At 53.8% G+C, this 20,943-nt stretch overlaps 1 protein-coding gene across 1 annotated transcript; it reads left to right on the top strand.

Annotated features, from left to right (window-relative positions):
* Positions 1-1,689: 1,689 nt before the first annotated feature.
* LOC125910834 (uncharacterized) lies at positions 1,690-18,933 on the top strand. The gene is made up of 2 exons (XM_049614374.1): positions 1,690-2,065; positions 16,911-18,933. The coding sequence occupies exons 1-2, from the start codon at positions 1,960-1,962 to the stop codon at positions 17,432-17,434; spliced, it is 630 nt and encodes a 209-aa protein (XP_049470331.1). The 5' UTR covers positions 1,690-1,959; the 3' UTR covers positions 17,435-18,933.
* Positions 18,934-20,943: the final 2,010 nt, after the last annotated feature.

Raw genomic sequence — 20,943 nt, forward strand, 5'->3', positions numbered from 1 at the left:
GTGGTGTTTTTCACTCTAGAGTTCTATTTTTTTAATGTGATTTATCGTCAAGTTAGCTAACATACAGTGTATACAGTGTGCTCTTGGCTTTGGGGGTAGGTTCCTCTGATTCATCACTAACATACAACACCCAGTGCTCATCCCGCCAGGTGCCCTCCTCCATGCCCATCAGCCATCTTCCCCTCTCCCTGCCGCCATCAGCCCTCAGTTTGTTCTCTTTATTTAAGAGTCTCTTATGGTTTGCCTCCCTCCTTCCCTCCCTGTAACTATTTTTTCCCCTTCCCCTCCCCCGTGGTCTTCTGTTAAGTTTCTCAAGTTCCACATACGAGTGAAAACATATGGTATGTGTCTTTCTCTGCCCGACTTATCTCACTCAGCATAATACCCTCCAGTTCCATCCACGTTGCTGCAAATGGCCAGATTTCATTCTTCCTCGTTGCCAAGTAGTATTCTGTTGTGTACATAAACCACATCTTCTTTATCCGTTCGTCAGTCCATGGACTTCTAGTTGGTGGTGGAGAGGCGAGCACAGTCATGCTGCAGGGAACATCTTCTCTGTGTTGGTTGGGGCGTCTCATTGAGCGGCAGACGACCCTCCCTTGATTCGGGCATCAGAGCCCGCTGCAGCCACAGCTCAGCTCTCCCTAATACCCGGTTAGTTCCGCGGAAAGGCTGGAGACGAGACATACAGACGCCGGCTGTGTGCCCAGCGCAGGGGCACGCCCGTGAGCAATCTGTGGGAACAAGTGCACGTCTCTCCCAACCCCGCTTGTCTTTAAACCTGCTGTTGCCGGTGAGGTGTTTGCACTCCGCTGGGGACACTTCGCACCTGCTCCCAGGTGAACCTTCTCTTCGGATCCGCCTGCCAATTAGGGGACGATTGGAAATCGTTCCCCTAAACCAGGTGCGTTCTACGTAACTCACGTAAACCTAGTATTTGGTGGCACCTGCCATCCACTGATAGATTTCCTATCTTTCTCGTGTCTTTATGTAGTAGCGTATTCGAAAGTCAGGAGAATGGGACGGTGCGTGTTTGAGCTCCATTTTCATCTGGAACCAGGCCCGCAAAGCTCTTGACCAGGACAGTAACGTTATTTAAATGGTCCTTTTGGAGCCTCCTTTCTGCACCGTGCCCGTGCACGCAGACAAGTCCTCTGCTGCCGTCTCAGAAAACCCTGGACTAACCGTGCTTGCAGCTGGCTTGTGCCCGAAAAGCTCCTGGGCTGGGGCAAAGCACCGTCCCCTGGTCAGAATCTCCTTGTGGTCCATGGTCGGGTCACTGTGTAAACTCTGATCTTTATGGTCCCGATCCCTCGTTCCTGTCTCCTTTGTCAGAATTTCTTCTTTGTTTGACTGTTTATGGTGTGCGGTACCTTTTGCCCCCCGCTTGCTAACTTTGTGTGTGTTCTGGGTGTCCCAGTTAAGGATTCGGATTGCCGCTGTTTCAGCAGGAATCTAGTCTGAACATTACAGAGTGACAGGGTGGAAACTGCTGTGTTTCTACGCTGTAGCCATCCTTTCTCTTTCTCTTACTAACGGAACCCCAGTGTTGTTGAGAATGGCATTGTGCCTAGATCAAAGATTATTATTTTGTACCATTCTTGAAGCCAATACTTGTCAAAGAAAAACTTGCTGAGGCTTATTGAGAGGGTTTTACTTTCCTGATATAGATACCATGCCTTCCTCCTTGTGGCCCTTCCTAATTCTCAGAACTCGGATGTGATGGCTGGAGCTGAAGCGTTCATCTTGCAAATGTGAGGGAAAAATGAAGATCATTTCAGAGCCCCTGGTCCTGATGTCCTTGAGCCACCAAACCAGTGTCAGAGATCACCTAGCTCTAGACTTGTTGTTACAGAAGAGAAATGAACTCACCTCTTGTTTGTGCTTCTCTTACTATAGTTTTCTGTTATATTCAGCCAGACTCGCTTGCTGACGGACCCTGGCAGTGCGTTGTTCGGGATGTGTTCGGATGCAAGGAAACATGACGTCCACTCAGTTCTGTCCCAGATGCACCGAAGAATTCGAGACCGGAGCCCAGAATGGGGAGGGAGAGTTGACCGAGTAGGTAAGTACAGGGCACTTTCAAGAGGGAAAGTGGGTCACTGCTGAAGCAAGAGAGGCAATGGCCCTGTGAAGGTCCTGCCGCATCCTTTTAAGCTGCTTTCTGCACGTGTAAACTTGGCTTTGAGGGGCATGTTAGATTGACAGCTGGTGGTTATATAACATTTTGGCTTCTAAGCATGTGCCTACCTGTGAAGCCTTCTGTTATAATTGTATTTATTTATGTGTTGCATATTTGTGAGTTTCTAACGACCCTTTGCTGTGACCTTGAGGGCAAGGTGCACCTTTGTGCACATTCTGAGCTCTCACAAGTCCCCTTGTGGCTCTTGAGGCCGCTCTGTGGCTAAGCCTTTGCTGTTCTGCCACCCGTAGAGGTGGCTCTGAAGGTGTGGCCATTAACCCTCGGGGGTGGCCGGCACCTGCTTTACCCCTCCCCGCTCACGCCTAACTGCCTAACATCCCCCCGCCCCCGCCAAGTGATTGGACCCCAAATCATAGGGAATTGGGGCGATGACCACTCTGGCTTCTTCATGCTGTCAGGGGGTGTTGCGGGGATTTGGGGCGCCCATCACTTGCCGACTATCGAGGAGATAAGGCGATGGTGGCTGGCCGTGTCCGTTCAGGGGCTTCCGAAAGGGAAAGAGCTGTAGGCATCTGATGGTTGATATCCTTGGTTGAGGACCAGATGGAAATTGATGGCCTGTAGCCTGGAGGTGACAAAAGATACCAACGTATTGATTAGTTGTGGTCCAGAGAGTAACAGTAAGAGAGCCACTAGAGTGAGGGAAATCGAGGGAGTAAGGGTGTAATTGTAGCGGAGGGACCAGCGAATTTTTATCTTACATGATAAGGAGCCTGCTGATAGGACAGACTTGAAGTGTGGCGCTCCAGAGCGCCAGCTGTCCGTCTCCGTGGGTCTTGGCTCCGCGTCTCTGTGCCTGGAGCCTTCATCCTCGGGTCAGGTCAGGTGCGCGTCTCCACCCTGCACCCTTCACCGTCCGGTCAGGTCAGGTGCGCGTCCGTGCATGGCAGGCAGTGAAATCTCCTAATAATGTCTCCAAGAGCAGAAAGCAGAAAGCGTCGCTCCCTCAGAAGGCGGGTCATTAACTAGGGCACCTCGACTGCACACGCCCACGTGGAGATAAGCTGGAGACCGTCGTTACCGACTCCCAGACACCCGGCCCGCACCCCGCAGGCCACACTGACAGCTTAGCCTCTCGGAGCCTCCAACGTGTTTGGTTTTGGTTTTTCTTCTGGTAAAAGCAGGATACTAAGAATTGCATTACCGCGTCTCCCTGCTCAGAGGGCGAAATAATTCTGTACAAATGTATGTTGAATAAGTGGGGACAAAAACTGAAATCGAATAAGGGGGAGGCACTTCGGAAACTGGTAAACATTACGGAACTCAACCTATTAATCCAAAAGTTAATTCCGCAAACACTCATGACTAACCACTCTGGGCCAGTAGCTGGAGATAGAGTCAGGGGAGACCCCAGGTGTAAGCTGGGAGGAAAGACGGACACGTGAATAACTGTGTCACTTACAACGTGACAAGAGCAGGCCTGGATCTCCTCGTGATGCAGCTTCTAGAAGAGGGCGTTAGACGGTGCAAAGGGGTTTGAAGGGTATATTCGTTACGATACCGTGGGCTGTAACCACGGCAGTGACGATGACAAAATCCAAGCTTTCAAGGACTTGACGTCACGAAAGAGTTCTTACTCATTTAAGCCAATCGCAGGTGCCCTTGGCTGTGGGAAAAGGAGTTGGCATGAGGCAGTGAGGAGACGGACAAGTTCTGCTCCACGTTTGGAGACCAATAAAGGCCCTGCATCTTCAACACGTTGTGCCTTCTCGCATCTCCACAGCCCATGGGGGAATAGGGAGATGTGGGGTGGCACTCATTTCTTTCCCTTGTATTTCACTGGTTAGGACCAGTCCCGTGGCCCCATCTAGGCCCTAGAGGGTCGTAAACACAGTTGCTGGCCAGGCCGACTTTCTCCGAACACGGCCGAAACCTACAGAAAGAAGGCGTGAGTCTTTGATGGGCAGCAAGCCCACTGTACTCCAGAGGGCTTCCTGGAGGAGGTAGGCTTAGTGCAGAGTTTTGAAGGATGAATTGGAGTCAGAAACTCCAGATACTGACCTGCATTCCAGCCGGAGGGAGCTATTTGCGACAATAATCATGAGGAGATTTGTGAGAGATTTAGAATCATCTTTGTCCGTTGAAGAGCTTCCAGAAGTTTCATATTTGACCAGAGTGTTATGATCCGTCTGTGTGGGACGAAAACCTATAAACCCAGTTCTGGGTGAAGAGTGATGACTTCAGTTTTCTTGCTGGGAGACTCGTCTGGGTGTGGGGTTTGATCGTGAGTTATCTGAGGTCTGGACAGAGCCCGGTGGGTACTGGGCGTGCTCCATCCAGGGGCCCTGAGCGCAGTGAGCTGACCATGACCTTGGGGCCGGGAACGAGCCGGCCGAGTTGCAGCAGTGGATGGGTCTTGAGCAGCAGGGACAGCAGGTGGGGCGGGTCTGACCAAAGGGTCAGCGTAATGACTGGTCTCTGTGAACCTTGGCTTCTTCGTCTGCGAGACGTGGTTCACGTGGTTGTTGGGGACAGTAATGAGCAGATGAGGGGAGATCCAAACGAGTAAGTAATGTAGACGGAGACACTTGTAAGAGACTAGATGCTATGCATATTAGCCCATTAATTAACCTGCACTTCCCTTCCGTGGCGCTGGATGGATACTTGCTCTGGACAAGACGTTGAGCTAGAGGGTAATGAAGGGCAGTGAACACGAGGCGATGAGCGGGAGCATGTTTTCTGTAGGCCGGGGACCGTGCTCAGCCGAATGGCCCGGGAAAAGCATCCTTTTGAGAGGACCGGCTGGTGGCCATGTGACGATTGCGGCCCTGTGTTTTCCGAATCGCTCTTGAATTCGCTCCCTCCTCCCCAGTCCTAGAGGCATCCCCATAGTTCATACCCTCCTGTCTCTCTCGTGGAATAGATATTGCAGGAAGATCTCCGAAATGGTCATTTTGCCTCTAGCTCTGTTTGCTCATTGGTTCCTTCCTTCATTCAACACCTACTGAGCTGTACCACTCATGGGGCCTTGGGCGTGTGGCAGCGAATTCTGCCAAAGCGTCGGTCTCCCCACACGGCCGCTCTCTCCCACCGACACAAGAAAGCGGAACCCCTGGCATGGCACAACAACACCGTCCAGCCCCCGGACTCGACCCGTCTCCCCAGCCTCATGGCTTGGAGCCCCTTTCTCTGCGTGACAGTCTCCTCGTACTCTGCACACTCTTCGCTCTTGAAGTGCTGAAAAGGGCTCCAGGATCAAGACTGGGTATGAACTCTGGTTTGGAGAAGTCACTTAGGCTCAGTTAACTTACTTGTAAGTAGGAAATACAAACGGGCCTTGACCTCTAGCGTAAAAAGCCACTGACGTAGGAACGTAAGCTGATTAGCACCACATCCTAGATGAGTTGGTGTGTGTTTGGTCACAAGCAACAGAGAACCTGACCACAGAGTTTTAAACAAGTAAACAAGTCTTTAAACAAGTCTCTATACAGAGACTGAACGTAGTTTTCGATGTGGCTTCAGTGGCTCAAAGAGACAGGACTGCCTTTCTCGACCCTTCCCTCGTGCTGGTCACCTCATGCTCAGAGGGTGGCTGCGGTGGTGCCAGACTTCGCATCTACATCCCAGGTGGAGAGAAAGGGAGAGGGGCGGTGCCTGCCGGGTCCCTCCTGTTTCCATCAGGAAGGCACCGCTTGCCTGGACTGCACACGGCAGAATTCCCATTAGGTCATCTGGTCTGAAAACGGATCACGCGGCCTTCTCCAGGCGCCAGGGCGGTCGGGGACTCGGAGAAGGTTGAAACAAGTGGAGATCGGGGCTGGGCTCGCTGTACTCCGAACGCATCTGGAGGTCCGCCGACGGAGGAGGAGAGGCCAGCGTTGCCTGGAGTGACTGAGCGGTGTCGGCAGACCTTTTCCCCCCGAATCGCTGCCACGTGCGGACGAACGCCCCGAGCGTTTGCAGGTGGTGAGTCGTGAGGCCTCCGCACCGTCCGCCAGCTTTGCCTCGTGTTGTGTTCTTTCTTCAACCTCGGCGTAACTCCTCAAGGACACGCAGAGACCCACGAACTGGCCGCCCCGGGACTAAACCGCCCCTCTGCCGACCTCTGTTGTCTTCACTTTGTCATTATTCCAGGCGAGGGGGCCCCGGTTCTGCCGGGCTCACGTGGTGGCCACGCGCGCTGCACAGAGGGTCGCGTCCAAACCTCGGAACCCTTCCGTCACCTGACACGCGTGCGAGTGCAGGGCACGGAGCGAGGTTGCACGCACCGAAGGTGATGTGACCGCAGAGCCTGTGCGCCTGGTGGGGACCCACACCCAGAAGGACGCCTCTGTGTGAAGGCCAGCCTGTTCGGGGCCTCCGGGGGTCCCGTCCCCGTCCCCACGGCCTCCGGGCTCAGAGTCTAGCCTCCCCTGGCTCTGTGGCAGCTGCCCCTGGAGGCACTCCTTCCAGCCTTACGTGGGCACCTCCTGGGGTCCCCTGGTGAAGCCGAGGCGTGACGTCCAGGGACCCTCTGGGCACACACGTGCAGCCGGGAAGTGGGAGGAGTGGATGCCTCCCGGGGCAGACCCCCCAGCCAGCGGGGGCCGCAGCCCCGGGCCACCTCCTGCACACTTCCTCCCTGCAGGCGGAGGTCCAGACTCTCGGCCGCCGGACGAGGCGACCTTGTGGGAGGCGGTCTCGTGAGGTCCAGCAGTCAGTCTTCCTTCATACCGGGCACTGGCCAGCTCGGCAAAGGCCCCCACAGGCCATGGCGGCCCTTTCCTCTCTGCCTCATCCCTCCGTTTCCCCACGCCTTCTTCCTCGATCACCAAGTGTTAGCACATAAATGTTCATAATTTCAGCTCGGCTTTCCGCGCGGCCCAGGCTGAGACCGTGCGTGACGCTATTCCACTATTTAGGATGATTTCCTTTGTCTAGAAACGTCCCCGCGGTGAGAGTCCTGAGTCGGAACATAGACGTATTCTCACAGCTTTGAGAACTTTATCACAGACTGCGAATCAGCCCACCCCCGGCCCTCGGCTGACACCACGGAGGAGTGTCTCCATGTCTCTGAGTCAGACTGTCCTTCCTCATCACGGAGCCAGGAGTGGAGCCAAGGCCCTGCTGGCAGTGAGTACAGAGAAGGCTGCAGACAGGAACGCGTGTGGCCACGACATTTCTACAACCAGAGCCGCTGCGGTGTTAACGGATGGGGACGCGTGGGCTTCGCCGAAAGGGACGTTCGCCACTTGGGTGCACGTTTCCAAGGGAAAGAAAACCCAGGCACGCGGCCTTTACGGGGTGCGGCCCCTGTAATTGCTCTAATTGCCTGTGAGCTAATTAGGGACCAGTACGTGGCCAGGAGTGAGATTCTCATCCCTCAAAGGGTGCACTTCCAGCGAGGGGCTCACGATCTGTGCGTCACAAGGTGAGCGTTCCCTGCTGACTTCCTCTCCTCGAGTGCGCGCTGGGCTCACCCCGGGGCCGCCGCACTCAGGAGTCATCGGGCAGAGCCCAGAGAAGCCAGGAAGAGGGCGCAGGCTGCCGGAGCCCATGGACGGGTCTGCAGTCGAGCGCACCCCGGAAACGAGTCTTTGGGGGGGAGATGGAATTCGGACGGCTCTTCGCAAGAGCTGCTTTTGAGTCTGCTCGTCACAGTCACAGGCTTTCCGGAAGAACCCAGACACCAGCCACCTCCCTGAGTCAGAAGGCCGTTGTCCGGGCCCTGAGAAGAGCCCAGGGGAGCCTTCCGGTTGCCCGGGTGGGCCCGCCATGTGAATGGAACACTAGACATGACGGCACAGGTGGGGGTCCCCGTGGCCACGAGCCGCTTGGTTCCTCTCTGCTTCTCCGCGGACTTTCACCCTGCGTGTCTGAGGTTTCTCCGGTGTCCCCAGCGGACGGAACCTTCCGTCCTCAACCTTCTCGCTTCATGCCAGGGTCGTGCTGTGTTCTCACCTTCCCCGAGAAGTGAGTGAGAGGAGACGGAAAGGTGGCCTCCTTCGCTGGTCAGCTCTGACCGCAGACGGGGGGGCGGGTGCTGCAGGACCGGAGGTGCCTGGGGCGGGTTGTGGCCCCGGATGGACGTCGGTGCCCATGGCCCGAGCCGCTGGCCGTGCCAGTCTGCGGCGTCTTGACGTGTGAATTACAGAGGTTACTAGGCTGCACGGTCTGCGGGGTGGGATGGGGCGGGGGTCGAGTTCCTCGTTCTCCTCACTGACTGTGTGCTCTGGTCCTTTCCCTCCTCCTGCGGCCGGAAGGTTAAGATCCAGAAGGAACAGGAGCTCTCTGTCCCTGCCATGTTGGTGGCTCTTCGCGGGCGTCCCTGCTCAACAACACGTTTACTTTACCCTGAACTTGGCCTCACGACAGCACATATACCTGATAACCACGCCAGCTGAGGTTGGATTCCTGTCCCCCCAGGATCAAATGTCCCCAAGTCCCTTCTGCTAACTGCCTGGAAGCCAGTTGTTTCCGAGTAGGTTGACATCAGAATTGAAATCGGTTTGCTCTGATCATTTGCTGAGCAAACCCCCTCCCTGTCCGCCTCCAGCCGCGAAATCCAGCCACGAGCCCCCTGCATTCGCCTTCCCTGGCTGGGTAACAAATCAGCACGAACTTAGCAGCTTGAAGCAACGCTTCGTCTCCGTTCGTCATCTGACGGGCTCATAGTTTGAAGCCCAGGCAAGGTCAGCCGCTCGTCTGGCGGAAATCTCGGTGCCTGCGGCCTGCGCTCTGACCTGGAGGTTCTGGACGTAAGTCCACTCCCAGGCTCTTGGGGTTGCTGGCAGAATTCAGTCCTGAGTGGTTGTATGACTGAGGTCCCGCTTGCCTGCTGACTGTTCGCTGGAGTTCTCAGCTTCTAGAAGCTTCCCCTGTCCCCCGACTTGTGGCCCCTTTGTCTATAAAGGCTGCAGCGATGCCACAAATCCTTCTCGTGCTCCAGACCTCTTGGACTTTCCCCTCTACCTCCAGAAGAGTTAATACCAACTCTTCTCAGACTCTTCCAAAAATAGAAGAGGAGAGAAAACTCTTCCAAAGTAATTTCCCAGGCCAACCTTGTCTTTATACCCAAACCAGACAAGGATGCCACAAGGAAAGAAAACACCATACATATACCCTACACAAAAATAAAGTAAAAATGGATCAAAGACTTGAATGTGAGACCCGAAGCCGTAAAACTCTCAGGAGAGAACATCAGTGGCAGAGCTCCTTGACATTGGTCTTGGTGATGATTTATTTGACTTGATTTGACACCAAAAGCAAAGACAACAAAAGTAAAGATAACTCAGTGGGGCCACCTCAAACCAAGCAGCTTCTGCATCAACAAAACGAAAAGACAGTTTATGGAATGAGAGAAGATATTTGCAAATCACGTATCTGATAAGGGGTTAGTCTCCAAAATACATAAAGAGCTCGTACAACTCGATAGCAAAATGAAACCCCGAACAATCCAACTAAAAAATGGACGGAGGCCTGGAACAGACACTTCTCCAAAGCAGACATCCAGAGGCCAACCGACACGTGAGAAGACGCCCAACACCACTCATCATCAGAGAAATACACGTCAGAACTACAAAGAGTTACCACCTCCCATTTGTCAGAACGGCTAGAATCAAAAACACAAGAAACAAGTGTTGGCCAGAATGTGGAGAGAAGGGAACCCTCTTGCGCTGTTGCTGGGCATGCGCACTGGTGCAGCCGCTCTGGAAGACAGTGTGGAGGCTCCTCAGAAATAGAACTAGAGGGGCGCCTGGGTGGCGCAGTCGGTTGGGCGTCCGACTTCAGCCAGGTCACGATCTCACGGTCCGTGAGTTCGAGCCCCGCGTCAGGCTCTGGGCTGATGGCTCAGAGCCTGGAGCTTGTTTCCGATTCTGTGTCTCCCTCTCTCTCTGCCCCTCCCCCGTTCATGCTCTGTCTCTCTCTGTCCCAAAAATAAATAAACGTTGAAAAAAAAAAAAAAAAAAGAAATAGAACTAGAAATAGTTCTAGTATTCAGAAATATTCAGAAATAGAAATAGGGTGAAATAGAACTACCCTACGACCCAGCAATTGCCCTGTTGTGTACTTATCTGAAGAAGGCAAAAATAGTAACTCAAAAAGATATCTGCCCCCCCCAATGTTCACAGAAACATCATTTACAATACACAAGACATGGAAAGAACCTGAACACTGACTGACAGCTGAATGGATGAAGACGATGTGAGATGCCATATGATCTCACTCATGGGTGGAATCTAAAAACAACGCCACACAAAAACAAAAAAACTGAACTCAAATATGAGTGGAATAGATGTGGAATTTAGGAACCACATGCGAAGTAACCGCTTGAGCTAAAGCCGACCCTAAATGTGGAATTTAAAACAAGCAAACAAACAAACAAACCATAGATACAAGCTCACAGATACAGAGGACAGACAGGTGGTGGCCAGAGGCAGGGGGCGGGCATGGGCGAAATGGGTGAAGGTGGTCAGAAGGTACAAGCTTGTCGTTATAAGATCATTAAGTTCCGGGACGTAGCATACAGCATGGTGACCGTAGTTAACAATACTATATTGCATATTTGAAAGTTGCTGAGAAAGTGGATCTTAAAAACGTTCTCGTCGCAGGGAACAAGTTCTGTAGCTACGTATGGTGATGGGTGTTGACCAAACACCGTGGTGATCGTTTCGCCGTATATACAAATACCGGATGGTTAGGTTGTACGCCTGAAACTAACATGGTGTCATGTGTCAGTTACACGTCAGCAGAAAAGTGTACATTCTACTGGGGACCAGTGTCCGTGCCACGTCATAGGGACTGTTTGCAGTAAAGGTGGGCACAGCGTGTATGGGTGGCAGTGATCAAGGATGACCGATTCTGCTTGGGGCAGTGGTGGGGAGGTGACTCCGGGGGAGAAGTTTGCCGAGAATTTGGATTTCTGGCTGGATACCAGCTGATGGACTTCTGCCTGTCCGAATACTACTTGGCAAGTTCCTTTTCCTCCGAGAATCTCGCTTCCTCGTCAGTGTTGTGAGAAGCCTGTCTCACGTCTCTTGCCGTTCGAACTTGAGGTGCTGGGAGCGTGCGTGTGAGTGGGCAGGATGGTCATGCGGACGACTGGGGATAACGGGGTAGGATCGTCTCTAGGGTCGTGTCTTGCCTGCCTGCTTTCACTGTCACCTGGGTTCCTCTGCCCTGCCCAGAGGGAGGCCAGAGATGAGATCTAGACACCAAACAGGGCCCAACACAGACGGAATTCGAGCTGGCGTGGGCAACAAGGCCACGTGACGAGGGCTTCCGTGCTCCTAATCCAGGGGCACACGTATTCTTCCCGAAACCCTGCGGGCTCCGCTCTCCTCCCTCCAGCTCGGAGCTGCAGATGTCACATGTGCAGCAACATCCAGAAGGGGAAACCCCTGTGCCTTCTTTCTCAGAGCCATGGGCCCCCGGGGTTGGTCAACCGGAGGGTGGGGGAGGACCCTGTGTACAGGGCATCACCCCGGGGTCCCCACGCATTCGTCGGTAAGAGCACGGAGCACCAGGACTGACTGGGACTGGTCTACACACGGGGGAGTGGTGAAGACTCCCGGCCCCTCCTCTCGGGACACAGGACACTGGGCCTGGGGAGCAGCGGTCAAGCCCGCTTTGCTGGGGCACCGGTGACAGTCACTGTTTCGTGGCTCTCTGGGTACCAGAGTGGGGCGTGTGGGAGGGCCCTGCAGAGGCACAGGTCAGCCCAGGGCAGTGATGATGGTGACACTAGGGACATCAAGTCCGTCGGTCAGCGTCTGAAAGCCGCCCAGCAGTGAGTACGTGCAGCTCAGAGGCCACGTGAGCAAATCCTGTATAAATGGGCTGTGCCCTTGGAATAAAACATAGGTATGTGATGCTCACTTAAAAATGTCATGTCTCTTTAAATCAAACCTTCCTTTTTTTCCAGGCAAAATAAACAAATCGAGTGCAAGGCTCCGTTCCGCAGGCTGGGGCTCGGCGCCCCTGGCTCAGCCTCGTTCCGGAGGTGCAGGAATTCATAATTGGCATCCCCTTGTCACCAAGGCACCTTAATGGCATTTTAGAAATTATTTGTGGTGCGAGCAACGTTGATGGAAACCAGACTGGAAAAAAGTTAAGCCGTGCTCCAACCATATAACGAATCAGCTGTTCTTGGTTGTTGATGTTTTGTCCGAGCTGTTGTCTGTGTGCACACAGAATCCAATCGCAGGACTGCCCTTATGGTATTGGCACACTGTGAGTGTATTCTCTGTCTATTGTGCTTTTTTTTAAATGTTTATTTTTGAGACAGAGAGAGATAGAGCATGAGCGGAGGAGGGGAGAGAGAGAGAGGGACGCACAGAATCTGAAGCAGGCTCCAGGCTCTGAACTGTCAGCACAGAGCCCGATGCGGGGGTCAAACTCACAGACTGTGAGATCATGACCTGAGCTGAAGTCGGACGCTCAACTGACTGAGCCACCCAGGCGCCCCTCTATTGTGCTTTTTAAGGGCTGTCGGGTTTCTTTCTTTTTAAGTGTATTTATTTCGAGAGGGAGACGGCGAGCAGGGGAGGGGCAGAAAGAGGAGAGAGAATCCCAAGCAGACTCCACACTGTCAGCACAGAGCCCAGCCCGGTGCTCGAACCCACGAACCCCGAGATCATGATCTGAGCCGAAATCAAGAGTGGGACGCTTACCCAGCTGAGCCACCCAGGCGCCTCCAGTGGCTTTGGGCTTTCTGTCCTCGATCTCCCCTCCCCTACCCAGATCTGGAATCGATTTGAGCTCAAGTTTCCCCTGCTCCTGCTTTGCTTTTGGGTAAGGGGTTGCCGCCGTTAGGCGAAGGAAGGCAGGCTGTCGGGACGCAGCAGGAATTGTGCGTCTCCAGGGAAGGCCACCTTCTTCTGCAGAATTTGTTCCCCTTAATGATCTCGCTGCTTTCATTGTCCAAACATTTTCCTGACTCTCTTATCTGAGAGCCCGGGAATTGTGAGGTCTGGAGACCGAGGCAGAGTGAAGCCTCATTAGAGCTTTGTCTTAAAATAGGGCAGCACAGACCCAGGGTGCGGAGGTAAGCCCCAGGCAGCGCGGGGTCACCGTGGCCCCGCGGCCCGGCCTTGCCCTCCCTCCCGGGAGGACGCGGGTGCTGTGTCCTCACGCTCCTTTACCCTGAGCTCAGACGGAGACTCGGGGCCACAGTCCTCGGGCCGTGAGCGGCCAGCAGCAGCTGCAGTCCACGTGCTGTGTCCGGGTCGGGGGCAGAAGTGCAGGGAGCCTGCAGGGGAGCGTGTTGTGACTTCCCTCCGCGGCCCAGCCGACGGAGGCTCCCAGAGGCCGAGCCCTGGGGAGACCTGGGGGAAGATGTGAATTCCAGCAGGTGTGAGCCGATTCACCTGTGGGATGTCCCGGGAGGGACCGAGGGCAGCACAGCCCTGGGGAACTGACACCAGCAGCTCGTCACCTTGAACGCGGTGGGACCCGCGGCCTCCTCCGGATGAACGAGACCTTCCTAAGGGCTCCTGTTCCTGTCTCTCCCACAGCCCCCACAGCAGGGCTCCCCTGTCTCAGGGCTGCGGCCCTCCTCACAGCACATCACTGCTGCCCGGAACCACCGTGGCCCCGAGCAGGTCGAGGCACACTCCGGTCCTACGGGTGGGGCCGAGGTGTATGTGTGAGCTGTCTGCGGCCGCCCAGCCATGAGGATGTCTGGGCTGTCCTTGCCGTCATTGTCACAGTGAAGGACAGATGAAGCTTGCTTGCAAGAATGATCGTGTTTTATTTTATTTTTTTCGATGGAACGAGAGAAGATATTTGCAAGCGACATATCGGATAAAGGGTTAGTATCCAACATCGATAAAGAACTTATCAAACTCAACATCTAAAAAAACCAAATAATCCAGTGAAGAAATGGGCGAAAGACATGAATAGACACTTCTCCAAGGAAGACATCCAGATGGCCAACCGACCCATGAAAAACTGCTCAACTTCACTCATCATCAGGGAAATACAAGTCAAAACCACAAGGAGATACCGCCTCACGACCCTGTCAGAATGGCGAACATTAACAACTCAGTCAACCATAGATGTTGGCAAGGATGCAGAGAAAGAGGATCTCTTTTGCACTGTTGGTGGGAATGCAAGCTGGTGCAGCCACTCTGGAAAACAGTATGGAGGTTCCTCAAAAAACTAAAAATAGAACTTCCCTACAACCCGGTGATCGCATTACTAGTCATTTATCCAAGGGATACAGGTGTGCTGTTTCGAAGGGACACACGCACCCCTGTGTTTATAGCAGCACTATCGACAATAGCCAAAGTATGGAAAGAGCCCAGATGTCCATCGATGGATGAATGGATAAAGAAGATATGGTATATATATATATACAATGGAGTATTACTCGGCAATCAAAAAGAATGAAATCTTTCCATTTGCAACTATGTGGATGGAACTGGAGGGTATTATGCTAAGCAAAATTAGTCAGAGAAAGACAAAAATCATACGACTTCACTCATATGAGGACTTTGAGAGACAAAAAAGATGAACATAAGGGAAGGGAAACAAAAATAAAAACAGGGAGGGGGACAAAACAGAAGAGACTCATAAATACGGAGAACAAACTGAGGGTTGCTGAAGGGGTGCTGGGAAGGGGGATGGGCTAGTCAGGTGATGGGCACTGAGGAGGGCACCTGTTGGGATGAGCACTGGGTGTTTTATGGATGTGATGAGTCACCGATTCTGCTCTCGAAGCCAGGACGACACTGTATGCTAACTACCTTGAGAATAAAAAACATTTACAGTTAGTTTATTTATTTATTTATTGGTAGAATCCCAAGGAGACCCTGTTGTCAGCACAGAGCCCGATGCAGGGCTCGAACTCACGAACTCACAAGACCATGGCCTGAGCCCAAATCAGGAGTCGGTCACTTAACGCGACGAAGCCACCCAGGCGCCCCGAGAATGACCGTGTTTTAAAGTTTACAGACGAAACTCGGGCACGGAAACGTCCTATACGCAGCTGCCCCAAGGGCCGATTGCGGGAGGAGCTGGGGGTCTGCTGATGGGCTGCGGGTGGGATGCACCTTCTCGTCCCATCACCATGTACGGTGACTGCTGCCTGCTCTGGAGGGGACGTTGAGGCTCCTGCCTCCGAGGGCTCTGGGACGAGGAGGTGGCTCTGACTCCTCCTGAGCTAGGCCCTGGCCTGGCCCCGCGTTCTGGCCTCCCTTGTTGAGTGATCCCTCGTGTCACAGGGCTGGCCTCTGGGAGAGCCCGCCCAGGCAGCCGCAGCGGGGGCCTCGGTGCCCCGTCATCTTCTCGCCTGCCGTCTCTACGGCAGGCCTCCTCCTCCCCTTCCCCCTCGTTCCTTCTGGAGTCAGGACCCTCCCAGCTGTCGACGACAGGACCCCACTCAGTTCTGTGAAAAGAATCAGGTACGTTCACATCTCACTTAACGGGAACGTGCCCTCACTGTCGAGCCTCGTCTCCTGACCGCTTCATCCTGCGAGCCTGAAGCTCGGTCCCCATTAAACGGCCAGCCCCTGTCCCCCCGCCACCTCCTTTCTGGCCTCGGCCCCCCATCTTCCCACCTGGGAACCCCGCAGGGGCGAGAGAACGGCTCTCCCGAGGCCGTATGTTAATCCCCTGTACCTGGGGTGAGGGGCCCGCCTGCGAGAGCAGCACAGCAGACCGGCAGACAAAGCTCTGTTCCTGATGACGCCCTTGACCTGCTCACCAGAACTGGGTCTCACGACCTCCAGACGTGCCCTTCACTGTCCCGGCCTCTGTGTCACTGCTTCCAGGGAGCACATGATACCTGCCGTAGGGCGTAAACGCAATAAAACCTCACCCTAGGAAAGAAGACGGGAAACAACAGGCGGTGATCGCTAGTCCTGCCACACAGGAAGACGCAATTTCCTCCTCGGACAGTGGAGTCGTTCATCAATCAATCATATTGGCCACCCTTCATTTTGTTCTCTGTGAAGAGCTCTCCTGTCCACTGAAGAACAGATTCAGCTGCTGTGCTTTTTTTTTTTTTTTTTGGCCTGGAATGCAGATGTGATGGCTGGGGTTGCGGCTGTTATTTTGGGTTCATGAGGAACGGCCAAGACATCTGAGACTTTTAGCCCTCGGATCTTAAAGCTACTGGATCAGTGTCACCAAACCATCTACCTCCAGCCTTCTTGTTATATAAGGAAAAACATTAAATAAATACTAAGTTTCCTCTGAATCTGTGCTTCACCTTTTTTTATTTCTGCGTCTGAGCCACAAGCCTTGATGTTTTGCGTTCTAGTTTCCCTCAGATGTGGCCTTGTGTCAACATGAAGCTCAGAACATGAAGCTCTTCGACATGAAGAACAGACCCGGGAACTCCATCCCCTGAATGGGACCCCCCCCCCCCCATCAGTATCTGTCTCCGGCTCCGTCCAGGGCCCAGTCTTACCCTCCGCCGTGTTTCCTCTTCACTCCCGGGAAGCTTGTGATACCTTTATCTTGGGGTGGAGAATTTGGATTTGTCAGAAGAACCTTTCTAGACACAGCCGGGCCCATAAAATGCCCAACAGTGGTTTCAGAACCAAGTATGAAAAGTCGCACTTAAGTTCCACTTAAACAGAAACGCATTTTTCATTCATAGCCAAATTAAAAGGCTTCGGGATCTGTGAGTAATCTTGGGCTGCTCTTCCCCCCCCCCCCCCCCTTAACTGTCAGTCTCCTAATTTAACCATCTGGAATTCTTTTTAAAGTGCCATCCTATTCAGCATTTGGAAACGAGGGGCCCGGCTCTAAATGGAAAAAAATCTACATTTCATTGCAGAGGGAGAACTCGACGCCAATGTCCTATTCGACAGAGACCGCAGCAACCTGTATGCCTCGCGGACGGCAGAGGGGAGCTTCGGAAAATTCATTCCACGTGTGACGGGAGACCCCCAACTGGGGGAATGGACGCGAGAACTGGAAGATGCACTCCCCGAAGACCCGGGCGCCTGCTGCTGTCTCCCTCTGACGTCCGTGGCACGAGGCTTTGTCACGTGCGGCCACGGCCTGGCTGACACGGAGCGCCAGTGCCCAGACGCTGCGAAGGCACTTGTCGTCTCCCTGCGGCTCCAGTGCGACCGTCTGTCCTGTCTTTTCATTTCCTGCATCAGCACCCCCCGCCCCGACCCACCGCCCCCGGAGGGTCTGGGCTGCCTCTCCCCGCGTCCTCACAAGCACCAGGGGAGGCGATGGTTAGTGCAGCTGACGGGTGACCAGCTCCGGTGGGGCGCAGACCTGACCTTCCTGCCCCCCTGGTCGTGGGGCAGGACCCGACAGCTAGTTCTGGCCCGTGAGCGGGAGTGAGTACGTCGTTCCTGGGTTGGGGCATCGAATAGCCTGTGTGTGACTTTCTAGAATCCCCCGCTGAAGTAATCATGGAAGCAGAAGTGAATTTGGAGCCCCCCCATAGGCTCAGACCCCCGAGTGGCTGGAGGGACCAGAATGGCCCTGCCCACCTGCAAAGTCATGGAGCAGGAGGGACACATAAGTCTGTTTTGAGCCTGAGGTTGGTAAGCCACGGCCTGCAGTCCAAATCTGGCTCGCTACCTGTTCTTTAAATGAGGTTTGCCTGGGACACAGCTTGCCCGCTCGTTCATGGGTTATCTGTGGCCGCTGTTTTGCTGCAATGACAGAGTTGAATAGTTGTCACAGAGACCCTGTGGGTCACAAAGCCTCACATATTTCCCATCTGGCCATTTACATACAGAGTTTATCAGCCGTGTTTTCAGCCACTGCCTTTTTGTGACTGGTTCTTACCACAGCCTAACCAGCCTCTCCCGGTGGCTTACAGAGCACAGTCTTTAAAGCTTGTTAATCTCGTGGGCTAAAAAAAAATAGCGTTACGTTATGTTTAGTTTACATTTCTTTGATTATTCCTGGAGTCCCACCATTTTCCATTTGTTCAGTGGCCGTATTTCTCTTTTGACTGTTGATACTCGTTGCCATTTTTTTCATGAAGGGCTGAGTGATTTTCCTCTTGATCTGGTTGAGTTCTCAAAGGAGGGAGGGTATTAGTCGTTTGTAGCTTACATTTGATTTATTCTACCGAGTCTCAGTTTAGGAAAGAAATAGTCCCTTCCCTCCAGAAGTTGGATGAATACTCAGTTATATTTGCTTTAGTCTTTGTATTGGGTTTAAAAGCATATTTTAATCCAGCAGCAGTCTTAGCACAAGGGAGAGGGTAAGGGATGGGGTGGGATGCTTGTCTCAAACTATTTGTCACTCAGCTTCCCCTCACCCATCGTGTTTTTGATGCTTACCTCTTGTAGTTTGATAAGTTCTTCTGTATTGAAATGGCCCATGTTAAGGCTAGTTTTTCTGTCGCACGGATTATCCTGATTATTGTCGCAAAATGCTTTCCTCATAGTTTCACGGTTTACACGTGAAAACGCAAGCGTGAAGGTCTCACGTGTGCACACAGTCGACCGTACAGAGAGGGCTGTCGCCACAGTGAGGCAGTACCCGTCGTAGAAACAGCCCGGGAGGCAAGAAAAACTCTTAAGACGTTAAGAGCTACAATGTTTGTCCGAAGCGGTTTTACGGTTTTCTCCATCTTTCCAGTTCTGGCCATTTTCACAATCTTCTCATATGCACAATAATGGAAAACTAATTTATTTTGTGGGAAAAACCGCATCCCAGGATGGAACCTCGCTCTCCGAATGCCTTTGCCTGCCTGCGCTGTTGACTGCCGTCGTGAGAGTTCTGCCGCGCGTCTGGAACGCTCCTGCCTTTTAATTTCTCCGCGGCCGTTTCCTATCTTGCCAGGAGCTGCCGCGGTCACCCCCTTAGCTACTCACACAAAGACCCTTATATCCTTCTGCTAGTTTTTCAGGACTCGGTCTCTATTGAGATTTAGATCAGTTCTGGTGAAAGCCTGACTCCTGCGGGGAAGCCACGGGAGGCCGGCCGCGGGAGATAGGAACCGGGGGCTTCCAGAATTCTGGGCCCACATCCCCGCCCGCCTGCCTGCCCGCCCCACCTACCATGTTCTTTTCTCCTCCGCCTTTGTGTGCCCCCCACCGGCCTCCCCACCACGCTGGCTGCCACACCAGAGACTGGAATCCCGCTGCCCGCTGACCGCCCTCACGGTTAGCACCGCCGGGCTCGTGCGCCCCCCGGAGGCCCCCGTCCGCCCCTGGTGCACGCCTCTGCCGTCACTCGTTTGCGTTTAGCGGATCTCCTCCTCTCTGGTCTAATACACTCTTCTAGCGTCCCAGGGCCGTCCTTCTAGAACGCAGAGCTCAGATCAGGGTGTTTGCCCAAAACGCCTGTTGACTTTGCTGCCCCGACACCCGTCCTGCTCTCACTGCACAGTGTCTGTCTCATACTCTTGGTACCTGAGCCTCAGCATTTCCTAGAGCAGGAGCTCATCACGCACAGAGCTGCTCTTTGTTGCATCACGAGGGCCCTCCTTCATCCCCAGCATCTGTGTCTGCACACCCGCCCCTCGTGACCAGCCGTGTGTGCTCTGTAGTTTGCTTTGCCTCTTCTCTTTCTTTGTTCATTTGTTTCTTAAAGTCCACATCTGAGCGAAGTCCTGTGATATTTGTCTTTCTCTGACTAATTTCACTTGGCATAATCCCCTCCAGTTCCATGCGCGTAGTTGCAAATGGCAAGATTTCATTGTTTTTGATTGCTGAGTAATATTCTATTGTATATATACCGCATCTTTATCCATTCATCCATCGGTGGACATCCGGGCTCTTTCCATACTTTGGCTATTGTCGACAGTCGGGGTGCATGTGTCCCTTCGAAACAGCACCCCTGTATCCCGTGGATAAATGCCTAGTAGTGCAGTTGCTGGGTCGTAGGGTAGTTCTATTTTTAGTTTTTCGAGGAACCTCCATACTGTCTTCCAGAGCGGCTGCACCAGCTTGCATTCCCACATACAGTGCACGAGGGTCCCCCTTTCTCCGCGTCCTCGCCAACAAGAGCTATTCTCCATGGAGCATTTTTATATGTCAGGCGCTGTGCTAAGAGCTTTATATACATTAACGTATGGATTTCTCATAACTCTGTGGGGATGATATTATCAGTATCTTCATTTTATAGACGAGGACACGAGGTGTAGGAGGCCCAGGTAAACCGCCCGAGCTCTCACGACCCCTGCCAGGTGCGGTGGGGAACCCTGGCCCGACCCTGGCCCGGTGTCTGTGATGCCAGAGCCCACGCTCCTGGCCACTGGGCCGCATTTCCACGCTTTCTTCTCTGACTTGCTCTTTCCGGGTGTCCGCGCCCTGTGCTGACCCAGGCAGACATCCACACCCCGGGTCGTGCTCGTTCGGACCCCTAAACCACGACACCGACACTGGCCGTGAGGGGCAAGGCGTTTATCCAGAGCAGGAACTGGCTCCGGGGGCCCTTGGCGGCCCCTCCCGGCTCCGGGCTGGGTGATTTGTGCAAATGCGTCCTGGACTACGGCCACGGACCAGTCAGGGCACCGCGGGAAAACGGAAGCGCGTTTGGGACGTCGTGTGTCAGCTCGGCTCTTCGTCCGGGTTCCTACTTCAAGACGGGAGAGGGGGACAGCTATGCAGTCAGCCCGGGGTCGGAAGGTTCCATGTCCCGGGCCGCATCCGCGTCTTACGGGGTGGCGTGGTGGGGCGGGCTCTTCCTAGATGTGCCGCTTTTCAAAGCTCCGGCTTCAGTGACGTCGCTCTGACGTCAACTGACGTGGACTGACAGTCCATGCAGCACTCAGCAGAACACCACCGGGTGGGATCCACTGGTTCAGGGCCCAGACTCCACCGTCACGAGGCCTGGGTGTGCGTCCCCACAGCAGCACGCGCCAGCTGGATGGCTCTCTGAGCCTC

Source organism: Panthera uncia, assembly GCF_023721935.1.
Source record: "Panthera uncia isolate 11264 chromosome B3 unlocalized genomic scaffold, Puncia_PCG_1.0 HiC_scaffold_2, whole genome shotgun sequence".
Classification (NCBI taxonomy): domain Eukaryota; kingdom Metazoa; phylum Chordata; class Mammalia; order Carnivora; family Felidae; genus Panthera; species Panthera uncia.

Coding starts and splice junctions, on each gene's coding strand:
- LOC125910834 (XM_049614374.1), top strand. CDS start 1,960: ATGTGTTCGGATGCAAGGAAACATGACGTCCACTCAGTTCTGTCCCAG. Junction 2,066..16,910: donor AGGGAGAGTTGACCGAGTAG/GTAAGTACAGGG, acceptor ATTTCATTGCAG/AGGGAGAACTCGACGCCAAT.